The sequence below is a fragment of the Vigna unguiculata genome, chromosome 7 (assembly GCF_037176805.1).
Source record: "Vigna unguiculata cultivar grain cowpea cultivar isolate G323 ecotype 2 chromosome 7, ASM3717680v1, whole genome shotgun sequence".
In the NCBI taxonomy this organism is placed as follows: Eukaryota; Viridiplantae; Streptophyta; class Magnoliopsida; order Fabales; family Fabaceae; genus Vigna; species Vigna unguiculata.
The window spans coordinates 10988277-11011542 of record NC_140798.1 but is presented as its reverse complement, the minus strand read 5'-3'; the positions used below and the strand labels follow the sequence as shown (position 1 = coordinate 11011542).

Here is a 23266-nt window from a genome sequence, read left to right as displayed (position 1 = left end):
AGGTAGATTAATGAGCTGAAAGTAATTTTTTTATATTGAGTACTTAATCAATGATAGAAATCGAAATTTAACTAAATTCCTAATTTATGTACAAAATCTATAAGGTCATTACCGTCATTTTACGTTGACTCAAACTCCGTGAAGTCGTGACTTTTGCACGAAAAGCCAGAATCCTGTGAAAGGAGATTATGCCACGTGTCCTTTTCAAATCTTGAAGATCTTCTCCATCGCCTTGCTCGTTCTCGAGCACCCGGCTTTTGATTTGATCCACGTCAGCAGAGTAGCGTCCCCAAAAACATGCGGACTTGGAAATATCTTGGCCACGTGGCAGTTCGCGAACATTCCACACCTTCACTTCGTCCACGTCACCAACCGCGGTCATCGCGCTTCCAACCCACCCAATATCTTTCTTTTCCTTCTCCTCTAAACTTAACGTCGGCGTTATCTGCTTCTCCACCGTGCTTTCAGATTGGTCAATCTCCTTTCATCTTCACAACAGAACACGAGCCACCTTAAAGATTTTTTTCCCCTTTCGACAATTTTTTTTGATAAATTGTTTATCCTAATTTCGCTTTAAGGTTTAACAGCGGTTTCTTTTTATTATTATTATTGTAATTATTATGACGTAATGACGTAATTCCAATCTTTTCTGTAATGACTCCATAATGGCGATTAGTGAAGTTTCTCACCTGGTAATCCTCGTTTTATTTTTGAAATTTTTGATTTGGAACGAGGATATCTTTTTTTTTCTTCTTCTTCTTCTATTTTCAAATCTATTCGTTTTTGACAGTGTCAGCGATTTAGCACGAAGAATACGATGCGTCGTTTCTGGTTCTGGATGTTCATGTTTGAGCAACGATCTTGTGTATGTACAGTTACTGCTCTGAGGTTTTGAATTTTCAGTAAGTTACGGAAGACCTCAGTAAGTTCTTCAGCTTAGTTAGGGTTTGGAAGATACTTACAAAGAAAAATTGAATCACTTCTTGCAAGGGTTGGTGTTTGGTCTAGATCCATGGTTGGTTTTGAATAGTTTTGTGTGTTGGATTTGAAGTGAATGGTTTTAGAAAGTGAGAATTATTGTAGAAAGGGTTTTGTTTGAGAGCGCTGTGGATATTTGGTCAAGGCATTTGTTAGTCTTTCTTTATTCGTTGTATATATATATTTTTTAATTGCATATCTAGTGATTTGCAGTTGCATTTGGGTTGGGGTTCGTGGAGATTGTTGAATGTGTGCTGTTTTTCTTTGGATGAGGACGGGTTATATTCACTGTAAATTTGGGCATTCTGGATGACAAGGGTTGTCCAGATGAGTGTCGATGGCGACAGCAAAGATCTGAAAGAACTGAGTCAGCGCTTACGAGATGGGAAGAAGATTGCTGGCGGGGAACATGAGTTATGCGAGGGTGATGAAGTGAAATGTAATGGATTAGCTGAAGGAGTTAAGGCTGGACAGGAGGGGACTGTGGAGTCCTCTGCTCCGCAGCATATTCCACAGCCTCAAGGGGCAATAATTTGTTGGGAGAGATTTTTGCATATTAGATCCCTTAAGGTTTTGCTTGTGGAGATTGATGACTCTACTCGTCATGTTGTCACTGCACTGCTTCGCAATTGTAGTTATGAAGGTTAGTTATCTGTTTATAATCAAATCCTTTAATAATTTAGTTAGGTCTGAACACCGACCTTTTAATAAGTGCTGTTTGATTTGTATAATTTTATGTTGCTTATCTCCTTTTGTATGTTTATTAGCTGTACGGTGCGTCCTAAAAATAGTAGACCCTATTATTACCTTTGTCATGCTGAAATGATGATTGTTCATGTGTGTAAATGTTTAACTTTTAATAATATCTGAAAATTGCTTAATGACCCATTCAAAATAAACTTTTAAAGTGAGATTTGTACCATTTATATTTATAATTTGATTATATCTCTAGTTAATGTGAGATCTTCAATACACAGTCCTACGCTAAGAACATAGCATCTCATGCTAGACTAAATATTTGTGAGTGATTTAATAGTGCATGGCATGATAGACTCACCAAATTTTGTTAGGATAAGTTCAAATACCAGTTGTTAGACAACTATGATGGGATACACAATGGAGAGATCTTCACCAATGCAATGAGTCCTTAGTCAACAATACAATAGAACTTGACTCTACCTTCAACCTAAAATCTTAGGGTGATATAATGTGTGTCTTTCTCATTAATGTGTTACACAACTTTCCCATTTCTACACAATGCAAGTCTTCAATTCATATTTGAACTCCAACAATTTTCCCTTATGTTTAAGTCCTTCCACATCGGTACACTCTATTTCCAGAGAGCATTTCTTAATCACGAGTACCTTAATGGTGACTCTTACTTGTATTGCTGTTTATCATAATGAGACACACTTGTATGAAACTTTTATTAGAAAAACTTTCGATACAAGAGATCTACAAACTTAGGATTTGCACTCATTCCAGATCGTATTCGATTAAGTCGGTCACTAAGATGAACCAAACTTTGATACCACTTTAGAAAGTGGATTTAGGCCTAACTTGATCTTACAAAATCAATTTGTGAGGTGAAATTAGTACTTGTTTATATACTAAATTTGGGTATATTTCTAGTCAACATGGGATTTTCAACACACTCTTATGCCGACGATGGGACATCTTAAGTGTGAGATAGATATTTGTAAATGGTTTGATTGTGAACCAAATTGTGGGTGACACTATAGGTCTAACAAACATTGCTAGAATAAGATGTGATACTATCTTAAGAAGTGAGTTCTAGGCATGACTTAATGTCATAAAACTGACTTTTAAGATAAGGTTTTGCAACTATTTATATACTAATTAGGCCATATCTCTAGTTAATGTGGAACCTTCAACAATACTCAACACTTGTGCACAATTTTCCATGACTTAATGACCTTCATAACCATTGAACATTATTTTGTTTGTAAATCATGGATAGCATACTAGAGTAGCTGACCCTAAAAGTGGGGTTGTGGGGTGAACACTGTTCTAATATTTTTAATATACTAATATTAATGTTTTTGTAAATACAATTTTGAAAAACAAAAACGAAACCTCAAAATTCATACATCAATCATCATTATATAGTAATAGAGTGAATGTCACTATGTTACATTTATTTATCACCATCCTACTCTTTCATTATACTTTTCTCTGTTGTGTGTCTTTTGTCTGTCTCTAACTTTTCATGTGAAATATTATCTCACTTTGATTGGAGGTATGCAATGATTGCCGAGATATGTGCACCGTAAGCAAAAGAGTTGGTTCCTTTGCTTCTTGTCAATTTTGTCATTTGGTTCCATGGTTTAACACATGTAGAGTTGACTTTGGTGGAACTAAAGATTGTTTCAAGGCAAACTTGGTGACGAAAGGTTGCACCCAATACGTTGTAGGACTACACTAATGCTTTCTCTCTTGTGGCCAAATGGCTTTTGTTAGACTCCTATTATATGGTCGTCATTCTTTGTTCTTCCTTGTTTCAACTTGATATAAATATGCCTTTAATTGCTTTGTGGGAGTCCTCTTCTATGATTTGTTAGCTTCATAGGCCCCTATATGGACTGAACAATCCCTTCAAATTTGGTTTAACTCCTTATGTACTATTTTTTAGCATTTTGGTATGATTTGCATTTCAGCTAACCATTGTGCTTTCTAGTGTCATTTGCCTCAAGGATGCATTTATGTCATTGTTTATGTGGATGATATTGTCATAACATGCATGAACATGATATTCTCCACCCGAAAAAATTGATAGATTGGGCGTTGTATACAAAAGAAGGAAGAAAACAGACAATTGAGTCTGTTAGAAGGTACAACTGTAGCAGACTTATTTAAGTCTGTTAGGGGGTTTAGTGGGGGAGTTAGTCAGTATGTGAGAAGAATTGTAGGAAGGGCTGAGAGAGAGGTCTCTCGGAGTTCTACCTTGGCATCTCTTGTAATCGTTCCTAGAGGGGTGTTTAGCTATTGTCCCTGTCACATTGGCAGGATAATAGTTTGTATTCAATAAAAGAAGAGTTTCACGTGTTTTACCATATATTTGTTCTATCACAATTCCTCTCATGTTAATTCCAAGCTAAAATCCTTGGTAAATTTTGATATGTCCTAGGCATTGAAGTTATTTAATCGATAGGACAATTGTTCTAATAAGCTATTCATATTTTCGGTCCATGAGGAAATTAAGCAGTGTAGTATTTCTTAACATAGGACTCTATCAAAGTCAAAATCTCAAACTGTTGAGTTATGAATTCGCATTAGTAAAAAGAGAGATTACAGAAAAGTGTGTTACTAGTACAAACTTAGGTACTTATAAGAGTCTTAACAAATTGGTCAGTGTTTGATTTGCCACATTGACTAGGGATATGGTCAAAATATAGTATAGACATAGATGCAAACTCACCTTACAAGTTGGTATTGTGAGATTTAGATAGACTTAAAGTTCACTTTTAAGATGCATATAAGAAAGTGTGGGTTTAATCCCGTTAGAATATGTATTAAATAAGTTGTTGCTAGAATATGTATTTAATGTAGGTAGTTAACAACTGTATTGGAAGACTGCTATATGTTGTACCTATGAGCTGATAGCTAGATGTTCCTGGTGAAATTTTCTTCTGGGAATAACAAAGATCAATAACCTCTTATGCTCTTTTTCTCATATTTTTAATCTCAAGCAATCCTAGCAGGTTTGTTGGCCTATTGTGCCACATACTATTTGACAGGCCACAAATTTCTACTTTCATGCTTGAGATATCTTGTCCTTGACATGAGGGGGTGTGATGGAGATCCTACATCGACTAGAGATATGATTGAATTATAATATATAAGTGATTGTAAGCCTCATCTTATTAGTTGATTTTGTAAGGTTGAGTTAGGCCTAACTTCACTTTCTAAGCTGGATTTGTAACTACTTTGTTGTTAGGTCCACACAATGTGACAATCACGAAGCTAATTAGAGATCTTCTTTGTGGATCAGTTTGTCCATGAGTAACAATGTTCACACCCTTTTGGTTATGTTGAAAAGATTAGTGATAAAATTGGTTGTATCGTATGGTGCCACTTTGCTACCATTTTGATAAGAGAGAAATTGGGAAGGAATATAATGAGTTATGTGTATTGGGTACACATAGAAGTATTCTTATTTATAAAGAAGAAATAAAATAGTAGCAAGCAAAATAATATCTAATAATGGTTTTAAAAAATAAATTTTAAAAGTTTAACTCAATTTTACAACATCAGTTTTTAAGGTAAGGTTTGCACTTATTTATATACCTTAATTTGGTTGTATATGTAGTTGATGTGATATCTCTAGAACATCCTCTCACAATAAGAATTGAATGTCTCAAGCATGAGAGTAGATATGTGTGGGAGGTTTGATTGCGGGTGACATGATAAACGGTAGGATAGACAGGATAGACTCTGATTCCATCTTAAAAAGTATATTTTAAGCCTAATTTAATCTTACAAAATTGTGGTTTTTTGGTAAGGATTGCAATTACTTACATATTATAATTTGATTATATCTCTATATGATGATGTAGGATCTCCATCATTGAGAGATATTTTGGTAAGATATTCCTTTTAAAATCATATCATATTTTGGTGATTAGCATCAATGAACAAACCTTTTAATAGGATAGAAGGGTTCCTTAAAAAAAATCTTTTAAAGACAATGGGTTCACTAGGCAAACACAATTTTCAAGAGGCTCTGGATACAATTTTTGAAAGATTAGTGACAAAATAGGTCATAGAGGATGTTACTACTCTAGTAGCATGTTGAGAAGAGAGAAATTGAGAAGTAATATAATGTATTCATGTGTATATACATATGTACTCTTATTTATAATGAATTCATGTGTATATACATATATCTTCTCTTATTTATAATGAAGAGATACAATAATAGGCAACAAAATCAATATTTAATAGTGAGAAATATTTTGTAAGATATTTTCCTATCAAATCATATTATATCCTCGTATTTAATATAATCAAATCATTTATTGAAGAGGCTCCATGAATTTTTTAATTGGTTGTTGTAACAACTTCTCTACATGAGTTCTATCTTTTTTCAAGTAATATTGCCCTTAATTTATTATAACTAGGAGGTTGGTTGCATAAGAAAATACTTTCCTATATCAAGGATTTCATGCTAGATGAAATGACAATCTTGCAGATTAAATGATTCTACCAATTTCATAAGCAAGTTGCTTTCTACTCTGCATATTAAACTCAATATCTATAGTTTTTCTCCTTTTCGGATGAACACTGCCATTGTTTGTATCCATTGTTGAGGATACTGGGGTAAGGAGACAAATTTTGTTTTTGACTTCTTCAATGTAGCCTCATTGTCCAACTTCTTGAATTGTTCTCAATTTTCAACAAGTGTTCCCTCACTCTAATGTAAGATCTGTTGAATGTAAAATCACAAAATTTGCATTTAATTTCTTAATTTCTACCACCAGAACCACGTGCAGTTCTTATCTTTGTAACATATTTCCATAGACGCTTAGCATCGTCATCTTGTTCCTTGGCTGGACCAGAATTAGAAGGTCGGGAACACTCATCTCCACTACAATTTCTAACAAATAAAAGAACACAATGCATCCAATTTATGATAACCTATAAAAATAATGATAGCAAACAGTTTTATACAGTAAATTGGATCACATTATTCTCAATACTAATCTTTTATATGGACCCTGCATATGTAAACCAGTATAGAATTATATTGAAATTTATATCCTAGTTCCTGTAAGTATATGCCATAAAAGCAATCTGTTGTCACGACAGAATTATTCCATTATACAACTATGGTCCCAACATGTGATTCACTGATTCCCAATCCTATGCGTTAGCGGGCTTACTTGTGATTTTGACATCCAGTATGGAAATGGGGGATAATTTTATTCATGGAAAAGTAGAAACAGCTACAGGGAAAGGACCTGGTTGCCCCTAAATATTGAGGTGCTCTGTTAGACTCTTTTACAATATAGGTCAAGCAAGCTTGTAAAGCCTGCATGACTTTAGTTCTGTAAGAGTTTAGTTTCTGTTGTTATGTTTAATTATTGTAAAGCAAGCTCTTAGGTATCGATTGACTGTGAATATATCTAATAATTTGTAATATAATTCTATGTGATGAGTATAATACTGTTACATGAGAGCTTAATGTGTTTTTGGTGTTTTTTTTTTTCCAGTTATTGAAGCAGCTAACGGATTGCAAGCTTGGAAGATATTGGAGGATTTAACCAATCATATTGATCTCATTTTAACTGAAGTGGCAATGCCTGGTTTATCAGGCATTGGTCTTCTATACAAGATTATGGGCCACAAAACTCGGAAAAATATTCCAGTAGTTAGTAAGTTTTTCCAAGTGCTTGTATATGTTTGGTTTGAAGCATTTCTTTTTCTCATCACATGCTGTAAAAGAGCTACTCTTTTCTATGGCTTCTAATGAAATTGGTCTGCAGTGATGTCATCTCTTGATTCTATGGGTTTAGTCTTTAAGTGTTTGTCAAAGGGTGCCGTTGACTTTCTAGTCAAACCCATTCGGAAGAATGAGCTCAAAAACCTGTGGCAGCACGTTTGGAGAAGATGTCACAGTGTAAGCTGATTTGAATTTTTCTTTCCTTACGTTATATTTTCTATTTCCTTTTCTTTTATGGCATGAATATGTATGAGGATATAAGCAGTCTGTTGCCTTTGCTAAATCTATGAGCTCAAAATACTATAGTAGGATTGATGTAAATGCTAGAGTTACTGATTCTTACTACTATTGTTATTATTAAATAAATGTCCATTGATTTTTGCTCAATGTCAGTGGCAGATTTGTGATACTTTATTTCATGCTTAAAATTGTCTATTTCATATGATGTGGGCCTTTGTTTACTTTGTCAATTATGAGCATTGCAGTCTAGTGGGAGTGGCAGTGAAAGTGGAACGCATACGCAGAAGTCTGTAAAATCAAAGAGTCTTGAGAAGTCTGATAATAATTCTGGTAGCAATGATGAAGATGATAATGGAAGTGTAGGCCTGAATAATGGGGATGGAAGTGACAATGGTAGTGGCACTCAGGTATAAATTCTGTATTTTTTGAAAATCATGCATGCATGGATCTTAAGGGTAAAATTAGATTTCACGGATGTTTTTTATTTTTATTTGTCAATTCATACTTGTTGAAATATGAGTGTAAATATTAAACAATATAGATATATAGATTGATAGAATAATAAATATAGATTTGTTTGTAAAAGATCCCTAAAATTAAGGGATTGGGATTAAGAGTTTTATTTCTCAGAGATTTATTTCCTTTTATTAGGATTTAATTTTTCCTTGAAATACCAATGTATTGTTTTTTTTTTTTTCATATAAGGAAAAGTATCCCATGATTATTGCTTACTGCCTATATATTTTTTCACATAGAATCAAAGTTAGGGTTTTTCCCCAGTCTCTTTTTTACCCCTTGCGGTCTTCATTGCCATTTTATCTTCAAGAGGATGCAGCCTTAATTGCTGCAATTTCATCTTAACAATCCTTATTGCTGTTTTCTCTTTGTAAAATCACTCATTACACAGCCAGTTGCTGATTTACAACTCCATGATGTCTTATTTAAAATCAGCAAAAGAAGATTCTAGTCTTTCCCAAGACTAGTGAACTAAGGCATTAGAGCTCCTTCTGCAGCAGATTTATACCAAAAATTTAGGTTCCCTCAAACTTTTCTTAGGCATTGAAGTTGCCCAATCATTTTTTGCCATTGTTTATCAACGTAAGTATGCACCGGAAATTCTCACTAAAACTAGTATGCTTAATTGCTGTCCTTGTGGTATTCCTATGGATCTCAATATCAAGCTTTTTCTGGGTTAAAAGGAGCCATTAAAAGACCTGAAAAGATATTAAGGCATAGTAGGTAGGCTCAATTATCTCACCGTCACGAGCTCTGATATCACTTTTGCAATTAGTGTGGTAAATCAATCTCTAAATTTCCCTTATAATAGCCATTGAGATGTTGTGACACGTATTTTTCAATACATAAAAAATGCTTTGAGACAAGGATTACTGTATGAAGACAAAGGAAATACTAAGGTCACTTTACTTTGTTGCGGATTGGGCAAGTCACCGGTAGACAAAAGATCCTCTTCTGATTATTGTGCTCTTACTAGAGGAAATCTGATCTCATGGATAAGAAAAAAGAAAAACAGTCGCTAGATCCAATGCAAAAGCAGAATATTGTGCTATTACAATAACCACTTGTGAGCTTACCTATGTTAGACATCTACAACTAAAAATTGGGAACATCTATAAAATGAAGCTATTTTGTGACTATCAAGTTGCACTTCACATTTTCAAACGGTTGTCCATGAGAGATCTGAACATCGAGATTGATTGTCATTTCACATTGGATCTATGAAATGAAGCCATTTTGTGACGATGAAGTTGCACTTCACATTGCATCAACCCGGTCTTCCATGAGAGAACTAAACATAGAGATTGATTGTCACCTTATGAGAGAAAAGGTGCTCTCTAGAGAAATAAAAATTTTGTCAATACTAGTGACTAGTTGGCAGATGTGTTCACCAAGTTGCATAGAGGCCCTTGGGTTAAGTATGTTTGTAACAAATTTGGTGCACATGACTTATATACTCCAACTCGAGGGGAGTGTTAAAATGAAATAATTATAGCTGTTACAAATTTGTTAATCATTTGTTGATATAGATTGTAGGAAATTAGAACCATTATCCCTAATTATTATTCAAAAATTGTGGTATTTGATTTTGTAAATTAGTATAAATGCATATTGTGTGGTCTACGTTAGACACAGCAATTAAATAATTCTTCCTTATAGAAAGAATAGTGGAGATGGATGCATTGAAAAAGAATAGTACTCAGGAAAATTGTTGACAAATCCAAAGAAAAGAATATTGTTGACTGGAAACAGATATTCACACTAAAATATAAGGCTGATACAAAAAGAGGTGGGCCACCCTGTCAAAATGGGTAACCTGGCCTGACTCGGCTCGGCCCACCACGAGTTGGTGGGTTAAATGGGTTGGCTCACGGACCCACTTAATTAAAAAAAATACTATTTTTTTAATTTTTTTTTTCAGTCAAAATTAAATTATAATTCTAATTAAAATCTAAGTGAACTTTAATACAATTCAAATACAAAACAAAATCTCAAAAATACAAATTATGTATGTGTTGGCTAAAAAAACAACCTAACTTTACCCAAATGCAAAACCCAACTTAACAACAAACATTTGTGTGACCCTTTATTTGCGGGTTGGTGAGCCAACCCGACTCACCATGGGTTCTACCCGAGTGAGTCGAGTTTTAGGTGGGCCGGGTAAAAAATCAACTCGTATTGAAATTTGTAAAAATTTTTCAACCCAACCCAGCCTGAACCCGTGGTGGGCCAGGTTGGCTCGCGGGTTCCAACCCATTTTGACAGCTCTAGTCACCAAGAGATTCACTCCAACTTATGAAATAGACTATAAGGAGACTTATGCACCCGTTGCTATAATGAATACAGTAAGGGTTCTGTTGTCATTAGTTGCCCACTTTGATTGGAAACTTTTACATAAATATTGTACTTGGGTTTGAAGGAGACAAAAAAAATTTGCATACCACAGAAGGCTATTTATGAACTGATACAATCTCCTAGAGCTTGGTTTGGAAGATATACAAAAGCTATGAAAGGATTTCGTTACAAAGTCAAAGGAGATCACACTTTGTTTGCTAAACATTTAAGAAAAGAGGGGGTAACAATACATCAAGTTTATGTAGATGATATTACAGGGATTGGAAATAATGAAAAAAAGAAAGAAGAATTGAAACAGAGACTAGTTCAGGAATTTGAACTAAAAGCGCTAGGAGGATTAAAGTATGTTTTAGGGATTGAAATAGCCTACTGTAACTCGTGAATTGTCATATCTCAGCAAAAATATATACCGATTTGCTGGTAGAAACTAGGAAAATTGGGTGGAGATCACTTTCAACTCCAATGGGTCTTAATTACAAGTTATGTATGACTGAAGAGGAATCATCAGTAGACAAAAGGATGTATCAGAGATTGGTTAGAAAATATATATATCTGGCTTACATGGCCAACCATTGCTCATTCAGTAAGTGACATTAGTTAGTTTATGCATGAACCAAAGCAATCTCATCTTCAAGCTGCTTATAGAATTCTACATTACTTGAAGGGAAGCCTTGGAAAGGGAATACTGTTCAAAAGAAATGGAACAACTAAGTCTTGAAGCCTACATTGATGCAAATTATGTAGGTGTTTGTTGATAGAAGTTCAAAAACTGGATATTGAACTTTCCTAGGTAGGAACTTAGTGACATGGAGGAGTAAAAAACATAATGTGGTGTCAAGATCTGTGCTGAATAAAAATTCAGGTTCATTGCACAGGGTGCTACGTGAGTTATTATGACTAAAAATTATCTTTAGATGACTTGAAGATTAATATGGAGGGACCCATGAAGCTCTATTGGTATAATAAGTCAACAATAGACATTACATGTAATCCCGTTCAACATGATAGAACAAAACATATGGAAATAGATAGACACTTCATGAAGGAAAAATTAGAAGAAGGTTTAGTATGCTTGCTGTACATTCTATCTAATAAGCAATATGTGGCTGATGTGCTGACAAAAGGACTTAATACAGACTTCTATAATCTTGTAATGAAATTGGGAATGGAGGATATATATTCCTCAACTTGAGAGGGAGTGCTGAAATATGGGTGTAACTATTGCACATTTATTGTACACTAATTATTGATTGATTGAATAATAAATATAGATTTGTTTGTAAGAAACCCCTAAAATTAAGAGATTGAGATTAGCATTTTATTTGGTAGATTTGGTCTTGATTTATAGTCTCTATGTCTAAAGATTTATTTTCTTTATTTTAGGAGATTTAATTCCTTTTATTAGGATTTCATATTTCCTTTAAATATTAATGTGTTGTTTTTTTATATCAAGAAATGTAATTCCATAATTATTGCTTACTAAACTCTTTCAAGGATATGAATACTAAACTAGCCCAAATGGCAATTTTGTGCTCTCATCCATTAAATGCCTCTGCCCCTCACCTACTTTTCATATGTTGCGACATTGTTAAGAAAACCAACGAGAAATACACTAGCAAAAGTAATTATTTTACTGTAAGTTAAGAGCAACTCAACCCAACTACATTTCAGCAGATTTATTGTGGCTAACCCTATCAAAATTGGGTTCGGTACCGGGTTAATTGATTTCAACTCAACTTACATATTTTATATACCTTAAGATTAATAAGACAATATATTTACGAGGGCTTGAAATACCACTTTTATGATCTCATATTTATAATGATAGAAATCTGATAGAATGAGAAGACGAAAGATCAAAAGGTTGAACTACAAACCTAGGTACAACTCACAGGTATAGTTTCCAACAAAGCTACTTTCTACCCAATTTTAATACTATTCTAATACTCTCTCTCACACAAATTGAATTTACCAAGATTGAAACAGATAAACTCAACCCATGGTCCCCTTTAGGACTTGGTAACACATCTACATGTTGATCATTTGATCCATAAACTCGGTACAAATTTCTTTTGAGAACAATTTTACATGAATAAAATGATAGTCAATTTCTATTTGTTTAGTTCTCTCATGGAAAACTGGATTGGAAGCAATGGAGATCAAATTAGTTATCACAATACATCTTCATGGTTTTGATTTCACAGAAGTTAAGTTCTTGAAGGAGTTGTTTCACCTATGCAAGTTCACAAGTAAGAGACACCATTGTCCTATATTCAGCTTTAGCAGCTGATCGAAGCACTACATTCTGTTTCTTACTTTTCTAGGGAATAATATTTCCTCCAAGAAAAACACAATATTTTATAGTAGAGCGTCTGTTAGTAAGGGATCCTGCCCAATCTGCATCACAGTACCCAGAGATTTGGGTGTTTTCCTTTATCTTCATATAGCAAACCTTGTCTTGGAGCTCTTTTGAGGTGCCTTAGAATACAAATGATAACATTCTTAAGGCCAATACACGGAGGCTGCATGAATTGAACGACAACCAATTGCAATAGACAAATTAAGTCTAGTAATTGTAAGATAATTCTGTTTTCCAACTAGTCTCCTATATCTTTTTTGATCATAGAACGATGCACCTTCTTCTGTCATTAGCTTTTGATTTAGGTCCATGGAACTATTGTTTGGAGCATACTTTAAGAGATTACAACACCTTTTAACTAAGATTTCAATACCCAAGAAGTATTTAGGGCTCCCAAGATCCTTGGTTTGAAAGTGTTTACACAAGTGTTCCTTCAATGGAGATATTCTAGCATCATTAATTGAAGGGATGAAGGAGTTTTGCCAAGATTTTCAAGTGGAAGAAGGTAAACAATGATACTTGCCAACACCACAAGATGAATAGAAAGCTAGATTTTTATTTTGAAAAGGAACATTACATTCAATCAATACAAGTTTTAATACATTGACATTAGGATGGCCTAATCTAGAATGCCATAAATTGAGAGACTTCGAGGGAGATGGAGCAATTGTGGAAGACCTAGCAGCAATAGGGGTGGTGATGGACAAAGCGGTGGAAGTACTAGACGAGAGAGGAGTGAAATAGTTGTGAATCTGAAGATTGGGAAGGAATATGAGCCATCAATGCCAACAACACCTTCTAGAAGGATTCCACGGTTGGCCTGTGGTTTGGCAGTACAATAATGAGGAAAAAGTTCAAATTAACACCATTATCAAAAGCAAATTGATGAACACTAAGGAGATTTTTGGTGATAGATGGAACAAGTAGTAAATGATGAAGATTAAAAATAAAAGATGAGTGGGTAGGATAACAGAGAAGTGGAACCAGATGCAAGAACATTCAAACCTTCTCCATTGCCAACATTAACATGATCAGGGCCATTGAAATGTTTAAACTACTAAATATTTTGAGACTCACCCAGTAGCATGATCAGAATTTTTTAACTTGTTGAATATTTCTAGAGTCACTAGTAGCATGAAAAGAGGCTCTATAATCAGGGATCCGATAAATGATGTTCTCAAGAATGGAGGAAGAAGCGAACATGGCACAGGGAAAAATGGAGGTAGACGATGGAGGGGTAGTGACAGGAGTAGGAGTGACCAAATATGAAGGAGAAATGGATGTGGGAGGAAGGTGCAAAGGTTGATTGGTGGTGGTCGGATCATAGAGGACCAAGGATTCATATGGTTAAAAAGATGGATTAGCATGGAAATTGCATACATTAGCAATGTGACCATATTTGAGTCAAATATGGCATTAGATATTGGCAAAGTGACCATCACAACTGTGGTTGTTGCAACAAAATCGCAAAGTGTGACCCTAATATTTATTTAAGCAAGACAAACCCACTAAGCAATGTTGATTTTCTAACTTCAAAGATACATTAAGTGCTGAAATTGAACGTTTGAAATTTGTCATGGAGTCTATTCGTAAGTCACTTTCTGGTACTTGCTCTCTAGCCATGACTGGTAAAAACTTCAATTCCTCTTTTAATTTTTCTAAAACTTTATGTAAGAACTCTTGGGTTCTTGACTCTTGTGCCACAGGCCATATGACCCCTCATTCATCTCTTTTAACATCATATATTTCTCTTTTCGGTAACCGCATTACTGTTGCCAATGGGACTTGTATACCAATATCTAAATGTGGTAATGTTTCTCTTTTGCCATGGCTAAACCTTAAAGATGTTCTTTATATTCCAAAATTTTCTAGTAAACTTATTTCTGTTCAAAAACTCACCCATGACCTAAAGTGTTCTGTAAACTTCTTTCCCAGTCATTGTGTTTTTCAGATTCTTCCCACGGGAAGGACGATTGGAACTGTTAAAGAATAAGGAGGGTTGTATTGTTTTAATAACTTGGGAAATAAAGATAGTATCGGTAAACAAACAAGTACCTCTTGTCTCCAATCTTGCACTACTTTTGAGTCCTCTTAAATTTGGCATATCCACTGATGTCTAGTACATCCCACTTTTTTTGTTATAAAGTCCATGTTTCCTTCCTTATTTTCCAGAGTCATTTAAATGTGATTTATGTCAACTGGCAAAACACCATTGTGCCACATCATCCTCGTAATATAAAGATTGCCCATCCTTTTGTTTTGATTTATTCTAACGTTTGCGACCTGCATCAAACTATAGTATATCTACAGCAAAATGGTTTCTCTCGTTTATTGATGATAGTACCCGCGTTACATAGATTTTTCATGAAACAAAAATTTGAAGTTTTTACTTTATTTGTGAAATTCTTCCATGTGGTAAAAACACAATTTGGGAAGTCAATTAAACGTTTACGTTCTGATAATGGGAGGGAATATGTAAATCATGGCATGTCTAAATTTTCTTTTAAAAATGGTGTTGTTCATATGAATTTACTTATGTGGATACACCACAACTTGGCATTGTTGAAAGAAAAAATAGGCATCTTCTTCTGGGCACTTCTTTTCCAATTGAATGTCCCTAAATCTTGTTGGGGAGAGGCGGTCCTCACTGCTGCAAATCTTATTTACATATTATCCTCTCGAGTCCTAGATGGTCTACGTCCTATCGAGTTCATTTCTTCCTTTTCGTCTATTCCTTTTCTCTCTAGTCTTCAAAATCGGGTGTTTGGATGTCTTGTGTTTGTCCATATTCATAGTTAGTTCCGTGGAAAGTTAGATCCTAAAATTGTCAAATGCATATTCGTTGGATATGCATCTAAAATAAAGGAATGTCGTTGTTACCATCTTCTAAGTTAAAAGTTTTATACCTCCATGGAGTGACTTTTGATGAAACTAAATTTTTTTATGAATGTCCTCAACTTCATGGGGAGAGTTCTTTTGAAGTTGAGTCTTTTGAATCACTTGAGTCATCTTTTGTACCTTTCATACAAGAGCCGTCTCATGTTATTCTTGGTACTCTGGATACTTTTGCTGGCACATCTCTTATAGATATTCTCAAATTTAGAAGGTAAGAATTTCTTTATTTCTCTCACATAATTATTAGGTCAGCTGACCCATATTTGTTCTGAGATAAAAATATAAATTAAAAAAATAAAACAGGAAATAATTCTAAAGAGAATAAATCCGTATAATTGTGGGATTTTATTCTTGTTACAATCGTCTAATATTAAATTCATAATCAAATCTAACCAAACAAACAAAAAAAAAAAGATAAATATAAATTCCCCTACATAAAGCCTAAATTCATGGCATACTTCTTGACAGATATCTCTAAAGCTACTCCTAACAAGGACATTTTTGAGTATTTGTATCAGTTACATTTTAGTACGTGTATCAGTTATATTTAAGGAGAAATAATTACCTTTCTGATGTACATGGCTGTGAGATTAATTACATTGATATTCCATTCTGTTTCGGTAACATGGAATTACGTGTCTCTTTTATCTTTTGTATGTCATATAAAAATGGTTTACTTTGAACATGTTAACGTGAAGGTTTTGTATTATACGAATTGTAATGCTGTTAAAAAATCTCTTTAGATTGAGTAGGAAGTGTGGCACATCGTGTTTCACTAATTTAATGCAAAAGAAGTGGTTCATATAGTTGCTACTATGTTACTAGGCCCATTATGTGCATTATATAGTCTAAGAGAAAGAATGCCAGTCTGGCAGCAGTCTGGCAACAGGGGAGTGAGAATTCTGTTAAAGGAGTGAATATAGGGAAAGAGGTGGGAGTGGGATAGTAGGAAGACATTGTGTGACTTGGAGAGAGGAGGGAAACCTCTGATATAGTTGTAACTCTGGAGGAATTGTGCTCTCGTTAGGTACTTTCTGATAATTGTATAATACACCTAATTTTGCATTTGTCTCAGTTTTTTTTTCTATGATTATGCTTGCGGTGTTATATCAGACTTGCATGAGATGCTGTTTTCACTTGTGAGTTTGTGAAAAAGTAAAGGGCTAGAAACCTTCATAATTTAACCTGTCATTCATTAAAACATCATCAAATTCTAATATCTTAGGGAAATAAACAGTTAAACAGCAAACACCACAGAAAATTGTCTGCGTACTGGATGGGACTAACTGAGGCAGTATTGTCGAGTGGAGGTCATGTTCTAATTCCTGTAACCAAAAGCTACTTGACAAGTTCTTTGTTTTCTTCTTATGCAGAGCTCATGGACCAAACGTGCTGTAGAGGTTGATAGTCCCAAACCTGTCTCTCAGTGGGATCAAATAGCTGAGTGCCCTGACAGTACGTGTGCTCAAGTTGTTCACTCGAATGCTGAAATCGGTGGGAACAAGGTGGCTCCCCTCGGTGCAAAGGAGTGTTCAGAACAGAAGGAACAACTTGGTAAGGCCAAAGTGTCTTCATCTTCATGTCACTGCATTAACTCTTTCTCAATTACAGTCAACCAAATTGTACGTGTTTGGCGGTAATGGAAATTTTATAGTGTGTTGTTGAGTGAATGTTTTCATGGCATTAATTGTATCTCCTATCTTGCTGAGGGATTTGTAGAAGAACAATTTCTTCCCTAGCATTGGATTTAATATTCTCTTCGTTGTTTTCATTATGTTGCTTTGCTTTCGGGTTTGCCTTGGGGTACTCTTTTTGGTAACACATGATTCTTTAGAACATAGGTTAAATTCCCAGTAGGTGACGTTTATTTAGGAACCAGTCTCTATGAGAAAAACTCAAGATTTAGACCCTGTATTATGGGTATATGATTGTCTTTGGCTAATAAATAAGGGTGTATAGGTTAGTTTTTTTTCTTATTACATTTCATACCTACTGATCTCATTCCATTAATGTGTAATCTCTCCCCTAAGTGCGGTTGTCCAGCTGTTCATATATGTATTCATGTACTTGTTGCAGATTATGTAATATGCATGTACATTTCTTTTGGGAAGATTTATTTTATTTAACTCTTTTCCCTAGACAATGTGAAAGAGAGGGTGAGAGTTGACTCCCTAAGTCTGGGTGGCCAGCTGTTCATGCATTCATGTTGGTATTGCCCATGCTTGTATATGCGTGTACCTTTATTTTGTGATGATTTATCGTATTTAATTCTTTTCCCTGGAAGAGATGAAAGTTGACTCAATAGAGATATTGACTTCGTGGTCAACTATATCAATGGGGTTCCAGTCAAAACTGCAGGTTCTAAACATAGCAATGCACCTGATGCCGCCCCCTCTAAACCACTGGACCTTAATTGTGAAAATCAATCTAGCAAGCTAAGGTGCAAAGGTTTATCATTGTCTGAAGCCATTACTAGCAGTTCTGATTCTCAGATGCATAGTGGAGAATTTGAAGCCTTAAATAAAAGGCTGAAGCCCTCAGATACTGAAAATAAAGGTACTAATAATGATGAAGAATTGCCATCTCTTGACCTTAGTTTAAAGAGGCTTAGAGGAGTTAAAGATGCTGATATTACAATTCAGGATGACAGAAATGTCTTAAGGCGTTCTGATCAGTCTGCTTTCTCAAGGTATAATGATACTATGTTACTGTTTTTTTGTTGTTGTTCTGAATTCATTTTAAGGTGGATAACTGTTTAACTGTTTAAACTCTTTTGCTACAGGTACAATGCAGCCTCTAACACTAAGAAATCTCCCACTGGATGTGTTGGAAGTAATTCTCCCTATAATAATAGCTTAGAAGTTACAAAGAAAGATTCATCTCGTGATATTCAATCTCATTCAAGCGGCAATCTTCCTAACCAAAATTCAAATGGTGCTAGCAATAACATTGATATGGGTTCCACTACTAATAATGCTTATGCTAAATCTGCAGTTATAAGTGAACTAGCAGTGGCTTCAACCAAATGTTTGTACCAAACATCTGCTTTCCAGCCTATAAAAAACAACCTTGTCTGTAACTCTCAACAAGTCATCTTACATAACACTGAAGATAAAGCAGCAAGAATGCTGGCACTACCTAAAGTAGACAGACATAGAGATTCTGCTGCTCCAGACTTCCATCTCCATTATGAAAATGGTAACTGTACTGATGACATGCACCAGCTGCCATCTGATCATGATACTGAATCTGCAAAGAAATTGGCTACTGCTGCTACTCCGCATTGTGGTTCATCAAATGTGGTAGAAGTGCTAGTAGAAGGTAATGTTGGAAACCTCAGTAACAATAGAAGTGTTTCAGGCAGCAACAATGGAAGCAATGGCCAAAATGGGGGCAGCACAGCAGTTAATGCTGGAGGAACAAACATGGAAAGCGACAATGGACTCCCTGGGAATAGTGGCAGTGGCGATGCTAGTGGAAGTAGAAGTGCCAACAGAGTAGATCAAAACAAGACTTCTCAAAGGGAAGCAGCCTTGACTAAATTTCGCCAAAAGAGAAAAGAAAGAAAGGAGAGGTGCTTTCATAAAAAGGTAACAGTCCATAGAGTTCATAAGTAAGTGATTTAATATATATTGCTATGATGTTGTAGGAACTTAAAATTATATGTTGTAGACTATATATACTTCCTTCTCCCAGTGATTGAGCTCTGTAAACATAATTCTCAAAAAAATTGCAACAAAAGAAATTGAATACAACAATAAACCCCTCTTGCCTAACTATTTCTCACCATGCCACCCCTCAAATATATCCAACCTTCTGGTGATGATATAGTCTTTCCTATCTCTATTCTCTCCATCCAGCATTCTGGCTGTAAACAATATTCTTGACCTTGTCTGTACCGTGACATGTGAAGACAGCGGCACTCCCTTCAAGTGACAGTCATGTCCAGAACTAGCAAGATGTTGTTGTGAGTGAAACATCTAGCGGCCAACATAAATTGGGGTCAAAATGTGCCGCTTCAACTGTGACCCAACGACATTTGGAGGAGTGGTAGGGCGTTGCAATGCTCTAAAATGGGTATGGAGGTGACTTGCTAACTTGGACATGAATTTGTACTTTTGCACAGTTTTGTACGATCCCGCATGAGTTTATCTTAGTACCGAGATTCAATTCCACAACCATTTCCGTTCAATTTGCTGGTGTGAGCTCGAAAACTGAGCTAATCTTGCCCTAAACATTTGCAGTTTTCTTCTTGGCAAAGGGTAAAGTCACCTCAGCTGATGATGTTAGAGGCCTTTTCCCATTTTGAAGCCATGAAATTTCTTGCAACCCCTCCAAATACAAATCTTTTTCTCCTTTTTTCTGCATATAGGACGCCTTCAATTATAATTTAACATCCTCCTGTGTTTTCCCTAAGCATGAGGAAAATATGATGTATATTTACTGATTTGGGAAACATACAAAAAAGGTATAAATAGAATACATTTATTCCTGAAAACAGAGAAATAATTCTCCCAGTAAATGCTCTACCTAAGGTAATAAAACTGATCTTATTTACATTAAGTTTTATTATGGGCTGTGCAAATCAGAATTGAATGACTCTGATTGATATGTGCTGATTTCCAACACTTCCCCCAATATGGGTGGTAGATTTCTATCATACACAGATTGGATTTAATGTTTTCACGTGTTTGTCTGAATGATGAAACATGTTCAACACTTATAATGCCATGGTCAATCTTCACATGCTTTGTCATATCATGGTGGACTGGGATCTTTGCAATGCTTATAGCAGCTTTGTTGTCACATAATATCCTCAAATTGATAGGAATTCTGATTTCATCCAGCATCCTCTTAAGCCAGATTCCTTAACAGATAAGCCTTAGCTTTGAATTCTGCTGCTGCACTACTCCTTGCCACCACCAACTACTTCTTGCTTCTCGAAGTCAAGAAGTTTCCCCAAACAACAGAGCAGTAGACTGTATTTGATTTCCTGTCACAGGGGCATCCTTCCCAATCCGAGTCAGTATAGACTTCAGTGCCTCTGTTTGAGTTCTTCTTGAAGTAGAGCCCTTGACCTGGTGTACCTGAGGTATTGGAGGATTCTGTTTGCTGTTTTCATGTGGGCTTCATTTGGGTTAGATGTGTAGCAGCAACTAGCCAAGCTCACAACATATCAGGCCTAGTGTGAGTTAGGTAGATTAGTTTCCTAACTAGGCTTTGATATCTATCTTAATCAGCTGGTGGACTTTCTTCTTTACCTCTCTTTTCCAGTTCTGTGGGAGTATTGGCTGCCTTGCACCCAAGCATGTTGGTTTCTTGAAGGAATTCAAGTGTGTATTTCCTTTGTGATACATCAATAAGATTCTTTGTCCGAGCAATTTCCATCCCTATGAAATATTTGAGCTAATCCAAGTCCTTGACTTCAAATTCCTTGGCCAAAAGTCCCTTTAGATGCTTTATTTGATCATAATATTTTCTTGTGATAACTACCTCATCAACATAAACAATGAACAAGGCTACCTTCCTTTCCATGGAGTGTTTGACAAACATAGTGTGATCTGATTGGCATTGGTTGAATCCGTCTTCCTTGACGACTCGAGTCAATCTATCTGTTAGATAATATTGTTAAGATATTGTTAGTCCCACGCTCGAGATGTATATGTCTCGGCGTGAGGGGGTGTGTTGTAAGTCGCACGTTGACTAGAGATAAAGTCAATTTATAGTATATAAGTAGGTTTAGACTTTACCTTATAAGTTGGTTTTGTAAGATTGAGTTAGTTTTAAAGTTCACTTCTTAACATGGTATCAGAGTTATGGTTTAGAGCTTATCCTAGTGAGATTTGTTGTTTGGTGGGTCTATCATGCCACCCACTATCAGACCATTATAGGACCACCCATTAATGTTTACTCCCACGCTTGAGATGCATATGTCTTGGCGTGAGGGGTATGTATTGGAGATCCTACATCGACTAGAGATAAGGCAATTTCATAGTGTATAAGTAAGTGCAAACATCATGTTACAACATAAAGACGTTGAGTTTCATTGGTGTATAACAATTCTGCCTGTTCCTAAACTTCTAAACATGTTTCATATGTATGAAACAGTTGTTAAAAGAGGAGTGAATAGTGGATTTGAGAATGATGCATGATTGAGCTTCAATTTTCAACCAACGGGAAGCTTCATCAGCATCAATAGAAGACACATTCTGGGTGAGATGATCAACATACCCCTGATTCTTAAGCCAAAGTTTAATGTCTGATTTCCAGGTCTCATAATTAGTGTCATCTAATTTGTCAATGGTTAGATACCCATTAACATAATTAGTGTAGATTGACGGATCAGACAAAGTGGTATCTAGAGCCATGATATCTCTTAGGGATTGAGGTAGGATAATCCACCAATGTTATTGTTGTATCTCAAAGAAAGTATGCATTGGATAGGATACCCATGGTTTAATATTGGATTTTCTTGTTTTGTTACTCTGTTAAATATAAAACTTTTCATGAATATTCACATTAACCACTATCTATTTGTGTTTTTGAGAAAGCGCTTGTTTACTCTAGGAATAACAAACATGTAAGTTTGTTCAATTTATTTCTTATTTGAAAGATTAGTACATGAAATGAAGGCAATTATTTTGTTCTTTTTTGTAATTTCATATACTACATTTGAAAGTAAGAAACAAAGTGAAAATAAGACCATTTTTGTAACTAGTGAAAGGAAAATGAAAAAGAAACAAACAATTTTTAAAACCAGAAGTCCCTATTTAGAGAAGCTATTTATGTGTCAAACCCAGTACAGTAGGACTTTCTAGTATTTAGATGATATTTTGTCTTGTGGAGACTCAATGTGGTTTTAATTCAGGTTCGATATCAGAGCAGAAAGAAATTAGCTGAACAACGACCTCGATTTCGTGGACAATTTGTTCGACAGTCGTCTAACGAAAAGACAAGTGAGGCAACGACAGAGAGGTGATTCTGATTCAGAGCATTAGCCACAATGCCATAGTGATGACGATATGCGAGGAAAGGTCGAGAAGTCTTCATGTGGAATTTGGGGATTTTTCTGTTTTGTGTTAATGTATAATGACTCTGGTTATTCCAACTCATTTGGAACCTGAATTAATTTGTGGCGAGAGAGATTGTCATGCTGATTGATGCCAGGACAACTTATAGCGAATATGTAATTTCAATTACTTTTTCGATGATCTTGTTCTTGAAGTATTAATGTGTTGGTTAACATATCCTAGTTACTTGGTTGAGTTAGAGATAATTGCATTTGTTTACGTGCTTTAAAATTAGATTGATTAATCTTAATATCCGTCCATTTTCTAACATATGAAGTCCAGGATTTGTTGGTAAAGAAAATTTAGTCAATTGTCGGATATCGCTGCGAATTCTCTTGGAAATCTGTGAATTATGGTTTGGTACGCCAAGCATAAATCTGTGAAAGCCTT

At 35.2% G+C, this 23266-nt stretch overlaps 1 protein-coding gene across 6 annotated transcripts; it reads left to right on the top strand.

Moving 5' to 3' along the window:
• Positions 1 to 396: 396 nt before the first annotated feature.
• LOC114191497 (two-component response regulator-like APRR7) lies at positions 397 to 23017 on the top strand. 6 transcript variants are annotated; one of them, XR_003605955.2, is made up of 10 exons: positions 397 to 692; positions 791 to 1621; positions 7212 to 7373; positions 7485 to 7618; positions 7927 to 8088; positions 17180 to 17360; positions 18153 to 18495; positions 18589 to 19396; positions 21915 to 22019; positions 22675 to 23017. XR_003605955.2 is itself a non-coding variant. In XM_085676237.1 (10 exons), exons 3-10 carry the CDS (start codon positions 1288 to 1290, stop codon positions 22783 to 22785), a joined length of 2235 nt encoding a protein of 744 aa, XP_085532363.1. In that variant the 5' UTR covers positions 398 to 692; positions 791 to 865; positions 1192 to 1287; the 3' UTR covers positions 22786 to 23017. The 6 variants fall into 6 exon arrangements, 5 of the variants coding, with proteins under 5 accessions (XP_027936488.1, XP_085532363.1, XP_027936487.1 ...); XM_085676237.1 differs by lacking the exon at positions 21915 to 22019 and having other exon boundaries at positions 398 to 692; positions 791 to 865; positions 1192 to 1621; XM_028080686.2 differs by lacking the exon at positions 21915 to 22019 and having other exon boundaries at positions 398 to 692; positions 791 to 902; positions 1192 to 1621.
• The last annotated feature ends 249 nt before the right edge of the window (positions 23018 to 23266 follow it).